Genomic DNA, 16,188 nt, shown 5'->3' with positions numbered 1-16,188 from the left:
GTGCTCACTGCGATTTCTAAAGCCACACCTAAAACATGGAAAGAGTGTTGTGCTTCAGGGCACTGCACCTTATATTGTTACATATCTGGAGAGAAAAACTAGGGCTTGGCTGATCAGATAAATTAGTTAACTGCAGTGACCCAAGTTGATTGATTAAATGTGAGCAAAACAAGTATCTCTACGGTCAGTAAGTAATAAGTATAATGATTTTTTTTTCCTTAATAGATAAATTTAACATTTTACCCTGAGTTGAATGAGGGCTTGTCCTTTAGGGCGAAATTCTCCCATTTTGAAATTAAGTGCAGTGGTGGGTGGTTCCGGCAGTGCCTTTCCCGCTGGACAGAATGGTGGGATCCTATGCCAGATTCTGCACTTGGAATCTCATTCATTATGCACAGGCGAGTTTCTCTCCAACTTCCCTTGCGAGCCCGCAACTGATTCATCCACCCGCCCCCAACTGATGGGTTCAAAGGTCCTGGCGCCATCATTAAATACTTGTATCGCTCTCTCCAACCCAGCTGTCATCTCCACACTATGTAGGATGTCTGTATCCCACAGGGAAAAGGCTAGCAACCTCAAGAAGAAGCCTTTTCCTCAAGGCAACCAATTCCCCCCCCCCCCCCCCCCCGTTCCTCCTGAGCCCATCACCTATCTGCGAGGCTCCTGTGCCCCACTTGGACCACCAACCCTCGGAAGCCTTCACCCACTCCCTTCCTGAAACAGTGTGGTATCCCATTGATCCCCTTGTTTGTCAGCATTTCATGTAGCCTTGTTGGGGTCCAGTATCCCTCCCCTCAGTCTGCCTTCCATTGTTCATCTTCCTCATCCACCTCCTTGCCCTTCTGCCTGTCATCGTGTGACTTTGCCCTACTTCTTGCCCCCTCCCTGCACAATCCTCCTTCCACATTGCCCCCCTTGTCTTCTTTAGCACCCACCCCAATTCCCACTCACCTCTCACTCCATCCCCAGTCAAACTTCAGACCTTTGTTATGGTGGCTGCATGAGTCCCTTATACAGTGCTGTCCAGATAGTCAGTGGTGTGTAGCACCAGGGGAGAAGGAGACCCCTGTACTCCTCAATCCCAGATGCATTTCTGAACTGAGACGGTGACACAGAAGGGTCTGTGGGTCCAGCAGCACAGTGCTGTCCATGAAGACCAGCTTGGTGAGGAGATGGGAGGCAGGAACCTCTACCAATTAGGGTCCACTTGCTAACCAATCAGCATTTTCTTCTCGTAGAGTATCAATTTGTCAATTTCCTTCTCATTGTCTCCTTGCAAATGTCCTGATGAGTGTAAGATGAAAAGCTTCAACAAGAAATGTATCTTTTTTTAGCAATATTCAAGTTCTGAGTCACGTAATGTTATAATTATAGTTTCACCTGATATTATAATTACAGTGACACCGTCAAGTACAACATTTCTAATATATGATACAACATGAATCAAGATCTACTTTAGATATGTCGGGGGCGATTCTCCCCCCAAAAAAATTCTAAGTGTCGAATTCGCATGTAAACTGGAGAAAATCATGCTGGTTTTTTTTCAGCTGAAGTTTAAAAATGAATCTCCCACACTCTGTGCATTGCAGAGTGCACTCGCGTGAATCACTCTAACAAGCTGTGGGCGGGGCTATCCCCGCTGGAGAGGTCAGCAGCATGGTGCTGAGTGGGCCACTACACATGCTCCGATCTGTCAGGGTGGAAATCGGTGCATACGCAGCAGCCCCGCACTGCCGGTCTCCCGATTGCTGGCCAGCCCCGTGACCCCCGCAACACTGGCCATGTGACCCCCCCACGGCCTGATCGCTGATCTCCCGGACATGTCCGGGCCAGACCCGATCTCCCAATCGCACCCCCCCCTCCCCACCCCAATCGCTGGCTCCCTCCCACCACCTCCAGTCCCGACTGCAGAGTGGCAGTGGGACACCCCTCCCCCCCCTCCACATTCACTGATTGCCCCCCCCCCCCCCCCCCCCCCCCCAGAGGCCCTGTCCACATTAGGCCCCGCATCCTTGGCACTGCCTCTTGGCAGTGCCAAGGTATCCCCTGAGTATTGGCACTTTGCCCCTTGGGCAGTGCCGGGGGGCCCAGCTTGGTGCCAAGGGGGCAATGCCAAGGGGGCACTCCCTGGTGCCCGTCCCTCTGATGGCCCTCGATCAACCCTCCTTCACTCCAGCGCGATCAGGAGATGTTAGCAGACCGGGAAACTTCAGTTCCAGGCCCGCTAATTAAGGGCTGCATTCATTAGGCAGCCGCTTGAATCTCCCAGCCCGCTGTGCTAAAACAGCAGTGCAGCGGGATGGGAGAATTGCCCAGTCATTTCTAATCTATCTTGTAGAACTATTCATTTGCTTATGTAAAAGCAAAACACTGCAGATGTTGGACATCCGAAATAAATCAAAATGCTGGATAAACTCTGTGAAGAGAGAAACGGAGTTAAAATTTTGAGTCATTGACCCTTTTACAGAATTGAAAAGGGATAGAAATGTGATGAATTATTTACTTGGAGAAGGGGGTTGGGGCAGAATGGAAAGTTAGTGATGGGTCAGAGCTAAGGAGAAATTGACAAAGATGTCATGGACGTAAGACAATGGGAGTGATAATGGTGCCATTAGGTACTGAAGTGTGCTAATAGTGGCAAAGGTAGGATAGCAGAATGTGTTAGTCGGAGAACAAAGGTCAGTGCTCAGAACACTGAGGATGTAGCTTCATCAGTCTTTTGGAGGGGGGCAGGATTGGGGCAGTTCCAATTTTCACTTGCCTTTATGCGAATAATTGCTTCCTGACAGCACACTTATACAGCCTAATTCTGGACTTCCTGGGCTGAATTTTCCTGTCACCCACAACGATTCTCATGGTGAGCGGGACAGAAAATTTGGCAGACCATGCAAAGGTCCGTTGACATTCGGCGGGAATTTCTGGCCTTGGGGCGAGCGGAGCCGGAAAATCCCACTTCCAGTGTCTCCCCCAACCTCCCTGTGCAACTCCACTCTCCCCAAACACCAGAGGTCTCTCTATATCTCCCTTGTCAAATGCTTTAATTGTTGTAAGGTTGGTTGGTGTCATTAAGAGGTCTGGAGGCTTGTATGGTTGAATATAGACCATTTACTGGTAACCCATCACTCTATACATATCAATGGTGCAGCCCTGCATGTATGCTGGCTCCATTGCTGTCTCCTTCCAGACTCTACAGTCTACTATCAAGTGACTCTCTACATCACACCATGGGAGGTACTGTTCTCTGGTCCCACATTACCCCTTATTAACCTGAACACCCTTATACTACATCACCTCTATTTGATCAATTGTCCCAATATGTATAAGGTTTTCAAAATGGCACACTAGATATAAAAACTCCACAGAATAGAATACAAATCAAACTTAATGACGGAGCCAGTTAATGAGAATTCAGGACTTCAGATAAGTCTTCAGAGCGGCATGCTCAATGTTGTATTGCTGATTTAGTATAATGATGTGATTAGGCGATGGCGGCATTTCAGAATCTGTGCTGTAGTTCAACATGAAATGGTGCAGTAGACGAGATAATACTGCCATAAAGGTATGAGACCAAGTAACATAACGCATAAAGTGTGTCCATTTTGAAAAGGACCAGAAAATGATTCCATGCAATCTTTTAATAGGGTTCCTGTAGACATAGGTTGTTGGATAAGCAGGGAGAAAAAAACATGTAAATTAACCAATCTTGTGTTTGAATGTGAAATAATTCTTCCACTTGCATTGTATTCCCAGTGGAATTCTACAGTGCTGTAGCATCTGTCCATCATTCATCATATACAATCCACAAAGCAGTGCTGCTCAATTCATACAAGAAAGAAACAATGGCTGAGTTGTAAAGGGACCTCTCAAGATGTCTGTCGTTTACTCTGGTTAACTATTTGCAAAGTACACTCTTGGTACATGAAAGATGTTAGGATGGATTTTTAAAAAAGCAAGTGGGGGTCCAAATTGAAAGGGGTTGGCTGCATTTAACTTGGTGCGCCAATTGGTGTGCCAATTCACCACCATGCTCTCTGCTCCCAGCCATTTTGAAAGCGGGCATTGGGGTCCAGTTCCACATGATGATCGTGCCTGGCTCCCTTTAGACATGTGCACTGTGATTTTAAAATCTTCAGCCAATGGCCAGCCAGGGAGCTGGCTTGTCATTTAATTAGTGATGAGGTGGGTGGTGGGGGCAGAGGGAGCTCCTCCTGACGCTGGAGGGAGCAATGGGAGACCCCGTAGCCTCACCAGCCAAGGTGGGATTTGCCAATGTGAGGAAGCAGACTGCAAGAATCAAAGGCAGATAAGTTAATTTGTCATGATGTTGGAGGGGCACTCCTCTGGGGAACAGCCAGTGACTTCAGCTATGGCCCAGCAGCTTCTGTGTGTCCTGGGGGGTATGCCCCTTACTTGATCCATTGGAGAAAGAGAGAGTGCAATTCTCCCCCCCCCCCCCCCCCCCCATAATATTCAGCCCTCTGAGCGGTCCCTTGGTATGTTTTCTGTGTGAGCCTGTGGTGATGTAACCATTGCTGGTTACCTATGTTTTTTGAAAAGTGTTACAAATGTCAGTTCATTGTGTTTAACAGGAATGTTTGTATTTCAACGGGATTCCCGGTTTCATTGGTTCAGCAGCTTTAAATGTGGAAGCTACTCTGAATTTCGACTGGTTGGAGCTGTATCCTTTGCAATTTTATGCCAATACACTGTGCAATCAGTGGCAAGTGTTACAAAGGAAGTGTATCGAATAGGGCACTTCAAAATCAAATGGTTATTTTGTCAGGCCCTTTGGGATAAGAAAAGGAGAGAAGTCTCTTTATAAACGTTAGTTACAAGCACAAGTTAAATGTGTTAAATGGTTTGAATCCATTAACCAGGCCACAGCAGAAAAGTATCCAATACTAAACACAAAGTGGTGTGCATGAGTTTGCCAAAATTGCCTCTGAGCATTGATAAGAGGAGAGCGATAAAACATTCTGCAGTGTCACAACCCAGTATAAACTCTGCCGGTCAGGAACTGATTTTAAGCTTTGCTCTTACTGAATATAGTTACTGGCTACTTGCCCTGTTATTCTCCTAAAATTCCTTTCATCACCAGCAAGGTCAATTGTGTGTTCTGTAATAGGATTCTCTCCTCAAGTATCCGCATTCGAAACCCTGAATTCAGATTCAAATACACATAGGGACTGGAGCTGTAATCAGTTAAAAGTATGGGAGCCATTACTCACCAAATCCTCATTGTGTGGGCATCGATGAACACAGCGAACACGGAGGTCACGTGGGGGTTCTGCTTTGCATCAGAGCGTTACAATTTAAGATAAGATGGGATTCTTAATGTAAATCATCAACTGCTCTGGAGTTTTAATCCTTTGAATTAAGGCAACATGCTGGAGTTGGAGCTGAATTTATTTCATATTTCTTGCCCGCTTGTGCTTGTCAGTTTAAAATAATCACTTGCCAATTATCCTACCTTTTGGAGGAGCATTTTTTCTGATTTTAGAGAAGTATCTGTTTCTGCAGATCTTGGAAAATATTTGCATGTTAATTAATGGAATTTTCTGAAAGGTACCAGCCTGTGAACAGACACATGCTGCTATCTGTGTGCAAATTACCCAGAGCAAGAGATACCCCATGAATTGTCAACCTCCCCAAGTAGTTGGTTATCATTCTGTGCTTAGTGTCACAAAAATATTTCATGCTTAACCTCCTTGTGATTTTCATGAAGTTGCTGCTTTTGTGCAGTAATTGCCTGTAAAGTTTGCCACAGAAAATCTTTTTAACGATGCAATAATTGCCAGTGACTTGTGATCGGCCCCTCTTGCCCAGACAGTGAGCTATTAAAGGGTTCTCATTTGTTCGGGTAGTTAAATGTTGAAAGTTTTAATTTCAAATGTTCAAACTTGTTTCTGGCTTTTCCTTTTGAGTTGTTAGAATCTCTCTTTGGTCTCTCTCTTAATTCAATGAGTGGGATTTTGTGGCCGTGTCCTCCACCGTAGCTTTTACGGTCTTGGAGGTGGCTCTGCAAAGGCCACCAACAAGATCTTCCGGTGCGCCAAGGTCTGTGGTGTTTTGTGTGGCTCTCTCATCCTGCTGGTGGGAAGCCCACCTCGGAGGGGGCTGGAGTGAGGGGGGTTTTACTTATAGTGGGACTGGAAGATCCCACCAGAAATTCCGCCAACTGCTTATCTTCTCTCTCTCATTTTTTCTTCCTGCATTTGATTTGACTTTGAATTCCCCGACACCAATTCACCCTCCTTCTGGATTTCTTCTCTGATTTATTTTCAGGCGTTTAATCTCATTGTTTGAAGCCTTACGCTGTTTGACCCATTGTTCCAGGTCCCAGGGGTTGTTCGTCGTCATCACACTTTTCAGTTTGCACTTCCTGTAACTTTGTGGGCAAGAAATTGTTGAGCCAAAGGATACAGGAACAAGTCTGCCTAACAGGGCATGCCATGAGATGCCCTGTTCCAGCAAGTTGTGAACTAATAACAAAGCATCACGAGGCGAGTTGCCATATAGAAGTTCTAGTTTTTCAATGTAATGGTCTAGGATTAGGTGGCAAAATAATGATGATTAAATGTACCCATTGGCCAGAATTCCCCGGCCGTTGACACCCTACTGCTGCTGCAAGCAAGGACGGAGAATTTGGCGCTCAGCCAAATCTCCGTCAACCGCAGTGGGACCAGAGAATCCTGCTGGCGTGAATGGCCCGAGAATTCCTGTCATTATTGTTTTAAGTGCATTTTTTTTTAAATGGCAACTTGTGTGGAGAAAAAGATATGCCACGAGTTATATATCACTAAGAATCATTGGACAATTTGCTCCATCGTTAGGTGTGTAAAAGTAGGAATTTGTTGTCAGCCGCCCTGTGAATTTCAAGTATTGTTGTTTTTGCCGTTAAAACTAATAAACCTACCTCAGATAGTTAGGGCTAGTAATTAACAGCAACCCTTTAATGATAAGGTATATGCTCCTACAAAGCCATTTCACTTCAAGGCCTAAAAAGGGAACGAGTGAAATTGTAGAGTATTGCTCTTATAGTTAGCAATTTATTCCCAGAGAATTTTAAATTTTGATTTCTTTTCATTTTTCTTTGGTAGCACTGACTCACCTGTTGTGCTTTAACCTTAACACTTCCGTCGTGTAGCTGATGGGTCTGGCTGTGTATAATAGTATCACCCTGGATGTTCGATTTCCACCCTCCTGCTACAAGAAGTTGCTGAGCCCTCCTGTTGTTCCTTGTGATCAGAATGCCACGGTTGGAGTAGCATCGCTTACCCTCGACGACCTGCGCCAGCTTATGCCAGTAGGTCTCTTAATAGAATCTACAGTTCAAGATCTTTCATTGGGCCAGTGGTTTTAAAGATTATTTCTGTTGCTCATTTACACTTGTACAATCTTATTTTTTTTATACAAAGGTTCACACAGCTTAAACTCAATCTGTTGTTACTTAACTCTAACATTTGTTACATTGAGCTGATTGGAATCAAGAGAGATTTCCGAAAATATTTGAAGGATATGTTGCCCAGGTAAAGAAGGGCATTTTTCCTTTAACTTTTAGTGGCAAAGTCATGTAATTCAAAAGTAGTGAAGGCAGCCATTGTTGTGGTCATTTGCACAAATGGAAGGAGATGTGGTTTATGCTGTTACAAGTAAGAGATTCAATAGCTGGACAGTATCTTGGAGTAGAATTTGAAAGATAACTTTGGTAACTTCTCTGTTGTGACCAGCATGAAGACACAGATAAGATGACATTGCTTACTTGCAGAATTCCTAAAAGCATCCCCTTCTGCAGGAAAAAATTCTGTAAACTAGGCGTTCTCATTGCCTGTTGATATGCAGTGGTCCAGTGAACAGTAGGTGAGGGCAGGCTGTGAATAGCTGGCCTGTCTGTGCTCATAGGTGGAAGTATGACTATTTGGGAAAAGTACTGGTAGGTGCTAACCCCTGAGACATAGCACCTAAACAAAGCTAACAATTCCTCTGGCTGGTTCCTCGTCCAGTGCAGATTTCTACCAAGGTTATTGATGTTAAAAATGCCAGAACAACTTAAATGAAGTTTCAGCTGCATTGGAGGTGGAAAGCTGATGAGTGGATTTAGTAAAAGAAAACAAGCTAATGCATTCAAGTGGCTATAGGAATGGAGCATTAAGTGTACAATAAAAGAAGTTTCATGTTCACCTTCCAGATAAAACTGAGACTTGAATTCGTGCATTGAATGAGGTTGGGCCATTCACTGTTAGAACACTATTAGAATGGGAAATGCCTATCTGGGAAAGAGCCTAGAAAGACCATAAATTCTCCCGGAAAAGTAGACCTCCTATTGCTGATTGGGAAACAGCTCCATTGTTGAACTAAGTAAAGCCATTGTACTATTGGCTGAAGGGCAATCTGACATAAAGTTATAACAGAATTGTAGACAATATTAATGAGTGAGCTTTGTGAAATAAATTATTAACATTTAAACATGTAATTTGTAGGAATTGGCTCATGGACTTATGGCACTTCTAAATTACAAAGGCAATATTGAGAAAGACTTTTGTTCCACATTTCAAGTAAGTTCCTAATTTTAATTTCATTTCAAACATCCTTTTTTATTATTGAGAGAACAACCAATTATTGAAATCCCGATGATTAAATGAAAACCATATTCTATAACGTCAGAATCATCAGAGCTTTTAACCAATTGTAATCCTGTGCCAGTAAATTTATTATTAATTATGTTTATTAGCACTAGATTTGCTGTGTTCATTTATGAACTTCAAAATATACATGGGCTGCAAGTGGGGAGTAGTGGCAGGTAACTAGAGCTCTTTTCATTAGAAAGGAGTAGGTTGAGAAGTTTAATATTGAGTGTGCAATATTCTGATGAAGTAACTACGGTGCATAAATCTAGAAGCGAGTAAGAGATTTTTTTTTAAATGGGTATGGTTAGGACATGGGATTTTCTGCTAGAGACAGAGATGAATGCAAATCCTTTACGAGCTTTATAAAGGAAAGTGGATAAATATTTAAGAAAGATTTTAAAGGTGCATGGTAAACGAGGAGGGCAGCATCCACAAGCCCCAAAGCTCCCCCATCCAACCACACCTGCCCACCATGCTGTAAAATTCTTATCGATAGAATCCTTACAGTGCAGAAGGAGGCCATTTGGCCCATCGAGTCTGCACCGACTCTTCAGAAGAGCATCTTACCCAAGCCAACTTCCCCCCCCCCACCACCACCCGATCCCTATAACCCTGCACATTTACCATGACTAATCCACTTAACCTACACATTTTTGGACACTAAGGGTCAATTTAGCATGGCCAATCCACCTAACCTGCACATCTTTGGACTGTGGAAGGAAACTGGAGCATCCGGAGGAAACTCTCACAGACACGGGGAGAACGTGCAAACTCTCATGGGAGATCTGAAGTTGAGCACAAGGTCACGATACTACAGTTAGTTTTAAAAATGGTTTTGCAATCCTGCTGGAACAATCTAATTCTAAAATATTACAGCATTCTGCAATGGGTATTATTCTGTCGCAGGAAAATGTGATATTTTCTGTAACACGTATAGAGACGTGGGCCCAGAAATTCTGGCATTTCATGTGTTTGTATAAAACTTCTTTGTCATTGTTACAGAGAAACTGCAATTTTTAAAAAAAATCATTACCTACTGCTTTAAAACAAATCATTCTATATGAATATGTTCAATGTTCAAACCTTTCAATCCTGTCCTTGAATCGAAACTGATAATCCATTTTTAGTTTTATTGGTTCATAGTTTTTACCCTATGTTTGTTTCAGGTATTTCAGGAAGAATTTGGAATTATTAAATCGTACGCCCTCAAACCAGGTGGTGACAAAATCCCTGTGACCAATCAGAACAGACAAGGCAAGCGACGGTTCTCGTTCAACAGTCACACTTCACGTTGCTAGTTTACACAAAGGCGTATTGAACAGTTTAAAACATTTACAAAGTTTTACTCAAAAAGTATTTTAAATGCATTACTCAAAGCTTTATTTTGCTTTCTGCAATCATTATAGGAGCATCACTTGTCACAGTGGGCAGTGATCCATTTCTTTCATTATGAATATTCTGTTGCCAGTGATGTTGGGTGAAGCTGACAGCATGATTTTATCATTGAGTTTGTCCGTGCAGTTAAACTGCAAATTGATTTAATTTTAAAATGTTATAGGTTTCTAGACATAACAATGTGAGATAAAATAGCAAAGTTCTTGAATGTGTTTTATAATTCAAAAAACTTAACCAGACGCCAATTTGTTAAAAGTGAAGGGAGGAATAAATATGCTTTTTGAATAATGAATATTTTTATTATTACAGAGTATGTACAGCTCTACGTCGATTTTCTTCTCAATAAATCTATATACAAGCAGTTTGCAGCGTTCTATTATGGGTTTCACAGTGTCTGCGCCTCCAATGCTTTAATGGTAAGTGTTTTCCAAACGGGCAATTGTTAAAAATACAAAGTTATTTACCACTCTGGTTTAAAGGTCTCAAGAGCAAGGTAACAATTGCAATGCATCACAACATGTTCCACTGTATGAAGGATTGTATTGCTGCTGAAGCATAAAATGTTTCTTGTTTTTGAATTGGATTTCATTATTTGATGCTATTGCAATTACAGAGACGTGGTTAAAGGAGGGACAGGACTGGCAGCTTAACGTTCCAGGATGTCGTTGTTTTAGACAGGACAGAAGGGGAAACATAAGGGGTTGCACTGCTGATTAGGGAGCACATCACAGCTGTGTTGAGGGAGAACACATTGGAGGGATCTTGCAGCAACGCATTATGGGTGGAACCCAGGAATAGGAAGGGGTGACATCGCAATGTTGGGAGTGTACTATAGACTTCCCAACAGTCCCCAGGAGACAGGAGCAGGTGTGTAGTCAGACACTGGAAAGGTGTGAAAAAAGCAGGGTAGTTGTGGTGGGTGACTTTAGTTTCCTCTATATTGACTGGGACTCCCTTACAGCCAGGGACTCGGATGGAGAGCAATTTGTTAGATGTGTCCAGGAGGGCTTTCTGATACACTTTGTTGACAATCCAACCAGGGAGGGGGCCATACTAGACTTGGTATTGGGGAATGAGCCAGGTCAGGTGATCGATGTTTCAGGGGAGAGCATTTTGGGCTTAGCGACCATAATTCCATAAGATTTTGGGTCATGGACAAGGACAAGAGTGGCCCTCGGGTGAGGGTGCTTAATTGGACACTTAAGCTGCACACACTTCCTTTTCAGCTAACAGTCTAACTCCGTTTGAAAGTCTCAATTGAACTTGCCTCCATCATATTCTCAGACAATGCATTCCAGACCTTAACCGCTCATCGGGATTTATTCCACCTATTTTCCTGCCTTTTTCATTACATTTTGATGTTGACACCAAGGCTGTTGTTAGGCCAGAGAAGGGGGAGTTTTGTCCTGACACTAGCAGTGTTGAGTGCTGATGAAATTAGTAAAAACCGGAAAATAACCTTTATCCCCTATTGTTGAAAAGCTTCACCCTGTTGGTTACAGAAAGGCCCCTAGTATCACTAAGTTGTACTTTGAAATACGAACCAAGTACGACTAAAATAAAATGGTTACTGCTGAAATACTTCAGAAATCCTGCAACTCAGTGACACCTTTCCAATCACATGCCAATCTTCCAGGAGCTCTGATAACCCAAACAGAGGAGGAAACTAAGAGAGATTTCGAAAGCACGGTTAAAGTTGTAGGAGGTCTTTGAAGATCAGAAGCAAAGAGAAAGGTCGAGCGGTTTGTCTGCTAGCATCAGGCTTGTGGGGATAATGGCCAAACGGGAAGGTGTGCATTCCCATCAAAAAACTCTGCACAGGAATTGGTATAAATCCATTCAGTGCAAGGGAGTTCCAGGTTATACTTATGCTACACATTACATTACCTGAATAGTATATAGTTACATTTTCTAATACAATATTGTAATTAAACTGGGTTAGAAAGTGATTATTAGCTTTGCGAGGTGGCTCTGCTTCACAAAAACATCCCAGTAGTCATTAAATTGCATTGAGTACTCTATAATTCCTGGGTAGCCACGAAGAATAATTACACCCTTTTGAGGTTGTCATTGCTGCGTGTGGTTACTTTTGTTCCGATATCCCTGCTGCTTCAGTTAGTTTAGTTGAGTCATCTGACTTCGATCTTCTGGAGTTAAAAATATCTCTCCTTCACCTTGCTAAATTAATGTGTCCTCCACTGTTCTAACTTTCATAGCTCTCTTCAAGAATAATGTAAAACATATTTTGAATATTATTTTATCAAAATCCATTATCATCCTCCTCAATTCAAGCAATTTTACTAAAATCCCATTATAAACCATCCACTCCTGTTTAGTGTAATAGCGTTACTTGAACTTGGCACAAGAGCAAAACACACCCCAGATCTTTCAACTGGAGCATATGAGCTGCTGGAATTTTCTAGGCAACTCCCTCATTTACCATTAATAGAGCCTTGACATCCTCTTTTCTGCTAATTAAACCAACAATGCAAATTCCTTTGCTGTCCTGAATGACCTTAAAGAATGTGTCATATCCTTGATCGCCCTCGTATTTAATTCCAACCTTAATTCTTCCACTTTGGCTGCTAGGCTCTATTTGCAACTCATCCGTATTCTTACAAAATATGGTTTGTAACTACATACTCTGCAAATTAGTCTGATCTTGTTTGAATTTTTGTCAGCACCTCACAACCATGTGAACTCCATGACCTGGAAGACAACAGGTGCATAGGAGCACCACCAGCTGCAAATCACACCGCCCGGAGAGTTGGACATACACCACTGTTCATTCATTGCTGCTGGGGCCCTACTTGACAGCATTGTGGAAGTACCTTGGTACAGATGGAGGATCATGAAGGAAGCCCGCTAATATCTCATAGACAACTAGAGAAAAACAATAAATGCCTGTCTTGCAAGAGATCCCCGCATCGCAGATTCACAGAATTGTTACAGCATAGAATGAGGCAATTTGGCCCACTGATCAATTAACCTGGTACCATTGTCCACCTTCTTGTAACTCTGCACACTCTTCCTTTTCAGCTAACATTCTAACTCCCTTTTGAAAGTCTTAATTGAACTTGCCTCCATCATATTCTCAGACAATGCATTCCAAACCTTAACCACTCGCTGCATGAAAAGGATTTTCCTCATGTCACCATTGCTTCTTTTGTCAATTACTTTAAATCTGTGCCCTCTCACAATCCTCCCATGACTGGGTACAGTTTCTCCCTATCTACTCTATCCAGACCCCTCAATTTTGAATACCTCTATCAAATCTCCTTTCAGCCTTCTTTTCTCCCAGGGAAAATAATCTGAGCTTCTCCAAACAGTCTTTGTGACTGGAGTTCCTCATCCCTGGAACCATTCTCATTAATCTTTTCTGCACCCTCTCTAATGACTTTATATCTTTGCTAAAGTGCAACATCCAGAACTGGACGCAATACTCCAGCTGCGGTCTCATTAGTGTCTTCGAACTGGAGTCTTTTACAAGTTCAGCAAAACCTCCTTGCTCTTGTACTTCATGTCCCTATTAATGGAGCCTAGGATGCTGTATGCTTTATTAACTGCTTTCTCAATATATCCTGCCAGCATCAAAGATGTATGCACAGATACACCAAAGGTCCCTCTGCTCCTGACCCCTATTTTGAGTTGCATCCTATATCTTATATTGCCTCTCCATGCAGTTGTCAGGGCACAATGTGGAAATCTTGTGATTCAACATTTTGTGGTATAATGTGATTGATTTCTTTCATGGCGATGTGAGAGCAAAATTTAATTTAAAAGGCTGATTCTTCCACAGTTGCTTCTCCCAGAAGAAGTGGAAATTCTTGTGTGTGGGAGTCCCGAGTTGGACATTTATGCGCTGCAGAAGATTACACAGTATGAAGGTTACTCAAAGATAGACCCCACAATAAGGTAGACCATCCAATTCTCCACATAATTACGTAAACTCTATATTTGTAATTGTGTTTGTTTTTGGTGTGCGCATTTGCACTGGTGTGCGCATTTGCAATGGTGTCTGTTTTAAACAAGATCTGGTTTGTGTTTTCAGAGAATTAGAACAAAGTTGCTGCTGGGGCATCTTTAAACTTTTATAGTGATGGTACAAAATACTAGCCTGGTCTAATGTTCATTCAGGGCATCTATTTCCAGAGATGCCAGTCATGGCTCACTGGCATTCTTGCCTCTATGTCAGGTGGTTATGCATTCAAGTTCCACTCCAAATGCTGGGGGGGTAAATTCTAGCTTGACACTGCCGCTGTGAGTGCTGCGGCAATGGGGCCGCTGTGGGCGCTGCACCACTGTGGGTGATGGGGGCTCTGCGCCGCTGGGGCTGTTTGCTTTCAGATAAGACGTTAAACCGAGGAGCTTCTTTCACCCTTGCGGGTGTGACCGAAAGATCCTATGGGACAATTTTGAAAGAAGAGCAGAGGAATTCCCCGGTGTCCTGACCACTATTTACGTCTCGGCAAACATCACTAACACAGATTATCTAGTCACTGTCTCATCACTGTTTGTGTGGAGCCTTGCAGATTGCCACATTTCCTACATTACAGCAGTAATTATATTTGAAAGTACTTGGCTGTAAAGTGTTGTGGAACATCCTGGAGCCATGAAGTTGCTATACAAATGCAAGTCTCTGTTTCTAATCTGACTTGTTCTTTCATCTCCCTTTCCTAACTCCTCTCAGGCTGGCTGTGGTGAACATTTCAGCCTCAACTGAAATATTGAATCTTTTGTTTTTATTCATTCATGGGACAATGGCGTTGCTGGCTGGCCAGCATTTATTGCCCATCCCTAGTTGCCTGACAGCAGTTGAGAATCAACTACGTTGCTCTGGCTGTGGAGTCACATGTAGGCCAGACCAGGTAAGGACGGCAGATTTCCTTCCCTGGAGGAGATTAATGAATCAGATGGAATTTTCTGACAATCGACAATGGCTTCATGGTCATCAGCAGATTCTTAATTCCAGTTTTTTTTAAATTGGATTCAAATTCTCCCATCTGCCGTGGTGGGATTTGAACTCGGGTCCCCAGAACATTAGCTGAATTTCTGGATTGTTAGTCTAGCGATAATACCACTAGGCCATTGCCTCTAATTCTGAACCCCATGCTATAGGAAGGGTGTGAAGACACTTGGGGAGGGTGCAGAAAGGATTTATGAAAGCTCTTCATGGATGATGGACTTCAGTTATGAGGACAGATGGTGAAGCTGGGGCTGACTTCTTTAAAGAAGAGAAGGCTGAGAGGAGATTTAATCAGGAGTTCAGAATCGTGAGGGGTCTGGACAGAGTAGATAGGAATAAACTGTTCCCATTCGCAGCAACTGAATTAAGATGCTCGGCAAACAAAGCAGGGGCAACATGAACAAACACCTTTTTTACATAGTGAGTTGTCCGGATCTGGATTGCACAGCCAGGGAGGGTGATGGAGGCAGATGTAAGTTTTTATAAAGAAAATTGACAATTATTGTCGAAAAAACAATCATTGCAGGGTGACAGGGAAATGCAGGGGAGCTCTTGAAGAGGGCTGCCATGAACCTAACAGGCCAAATAGCCTCCTTTTCTGTAAACCATTCTATGATTTCAATTCCTAACTTTCAGTCCTGCAGTTTACTACTTAAAATGATGTGGAAATGCCAGCGTTGGACTGGGATGGGCACAGTAAGAAGTCTCACAACACCAGGTTAAAGTCCAACAGGTTTATTTGGAATCACGAACTTTCGGAGCGCTGCTCCTTCATCAGGTGAGTGACTCGCCTGATGAAGGACCGGCGCTCCGAAAGCTCATGATACCAAATAAACCTGTTGGACTTTAACCTGGTGTTGTGAGACTTCTTACTGTACTTAAAATGAGGGTAGTCCTTATCCATGTTGTTGAATTCAATAAAATTATGGGGTAGTTTCCTTTCCATAAGGAAGAATATAATCACAGCCGCCATCCTTCTGAAACAGTACTACCCAGATTATTGTTTGTGATACTATAGTGTGGATTTATTTTCAAAAGCCTTGTTATAATTAGTGGGAAGGTGCTTACTTTATTATAGAGTTTGTGCGTTTGCTTCATGTTCTGCAGTTCAGATGAGTTTAAACCATTGTCGAGGATTTACTGACTGGTTCTAATTGTTTTGCGGAGCCATCAAATTAGTGGGTTGGGTTTGGGCTGATC

The 16,188-nt window shown here is 42.9% G+C and overlaps 1 protein-coding gene across 1 annotated transcript in view; it reads left to right on the top strand.

The window, feature by feature from the left end:
• The window catches only part of hectd2 (HECT domain containing 2), a 117,446-nt gene that overhangs the window by 90,131 nt on the left and 11,127 nt on the right, over positions 1–16,188 (top strand). The window contains exons 14-19 of the mRNA XM_078222919.1: positions 4,590–4,678; positions 7,148–7,306; positions 8,481–8,555; positions 9,794–9,881; positions 10,332–10,438; positions 13,822–13,937. Coding sequence (XP_078079045.1) covers positions 4,590–4,678; positions 7,148–7,306; positions 8,481–8,555; positions 9,794–9,881; positions 10,332–10,438; positions 13,822–13,937 — 634 coding nt within the window. The remainder of the gene's footprint in view (positions 1–4,589; positions 4,679–7,147; positions 7,307–8,480; positions 8,556–9,793; positions 9,882–10,331; positions 10,439–13,821; positions 13,938–16,188) is intronic.

The sequence above is a fragment of the Mustelus asterias genome, chromosome 11 (genome assembly GCF_964213995.1).
Source record: "Mustelus asterias chromosome 11, sMusAst1.hap1.1, whole genome shotgun sequence".
NCBI classification, from domain to species: Eukaryota; Metazoa; Chordata; class Chondrichthyes; order Carcharhiniformes; family Triakidae; genus Mustelus; species Mustelus asterias.
The sequence above is the reverse complement of the archived record's forward strand: the minus strand, read 5'-3'. Positions and strand labels throughout refer to the sequence as shown.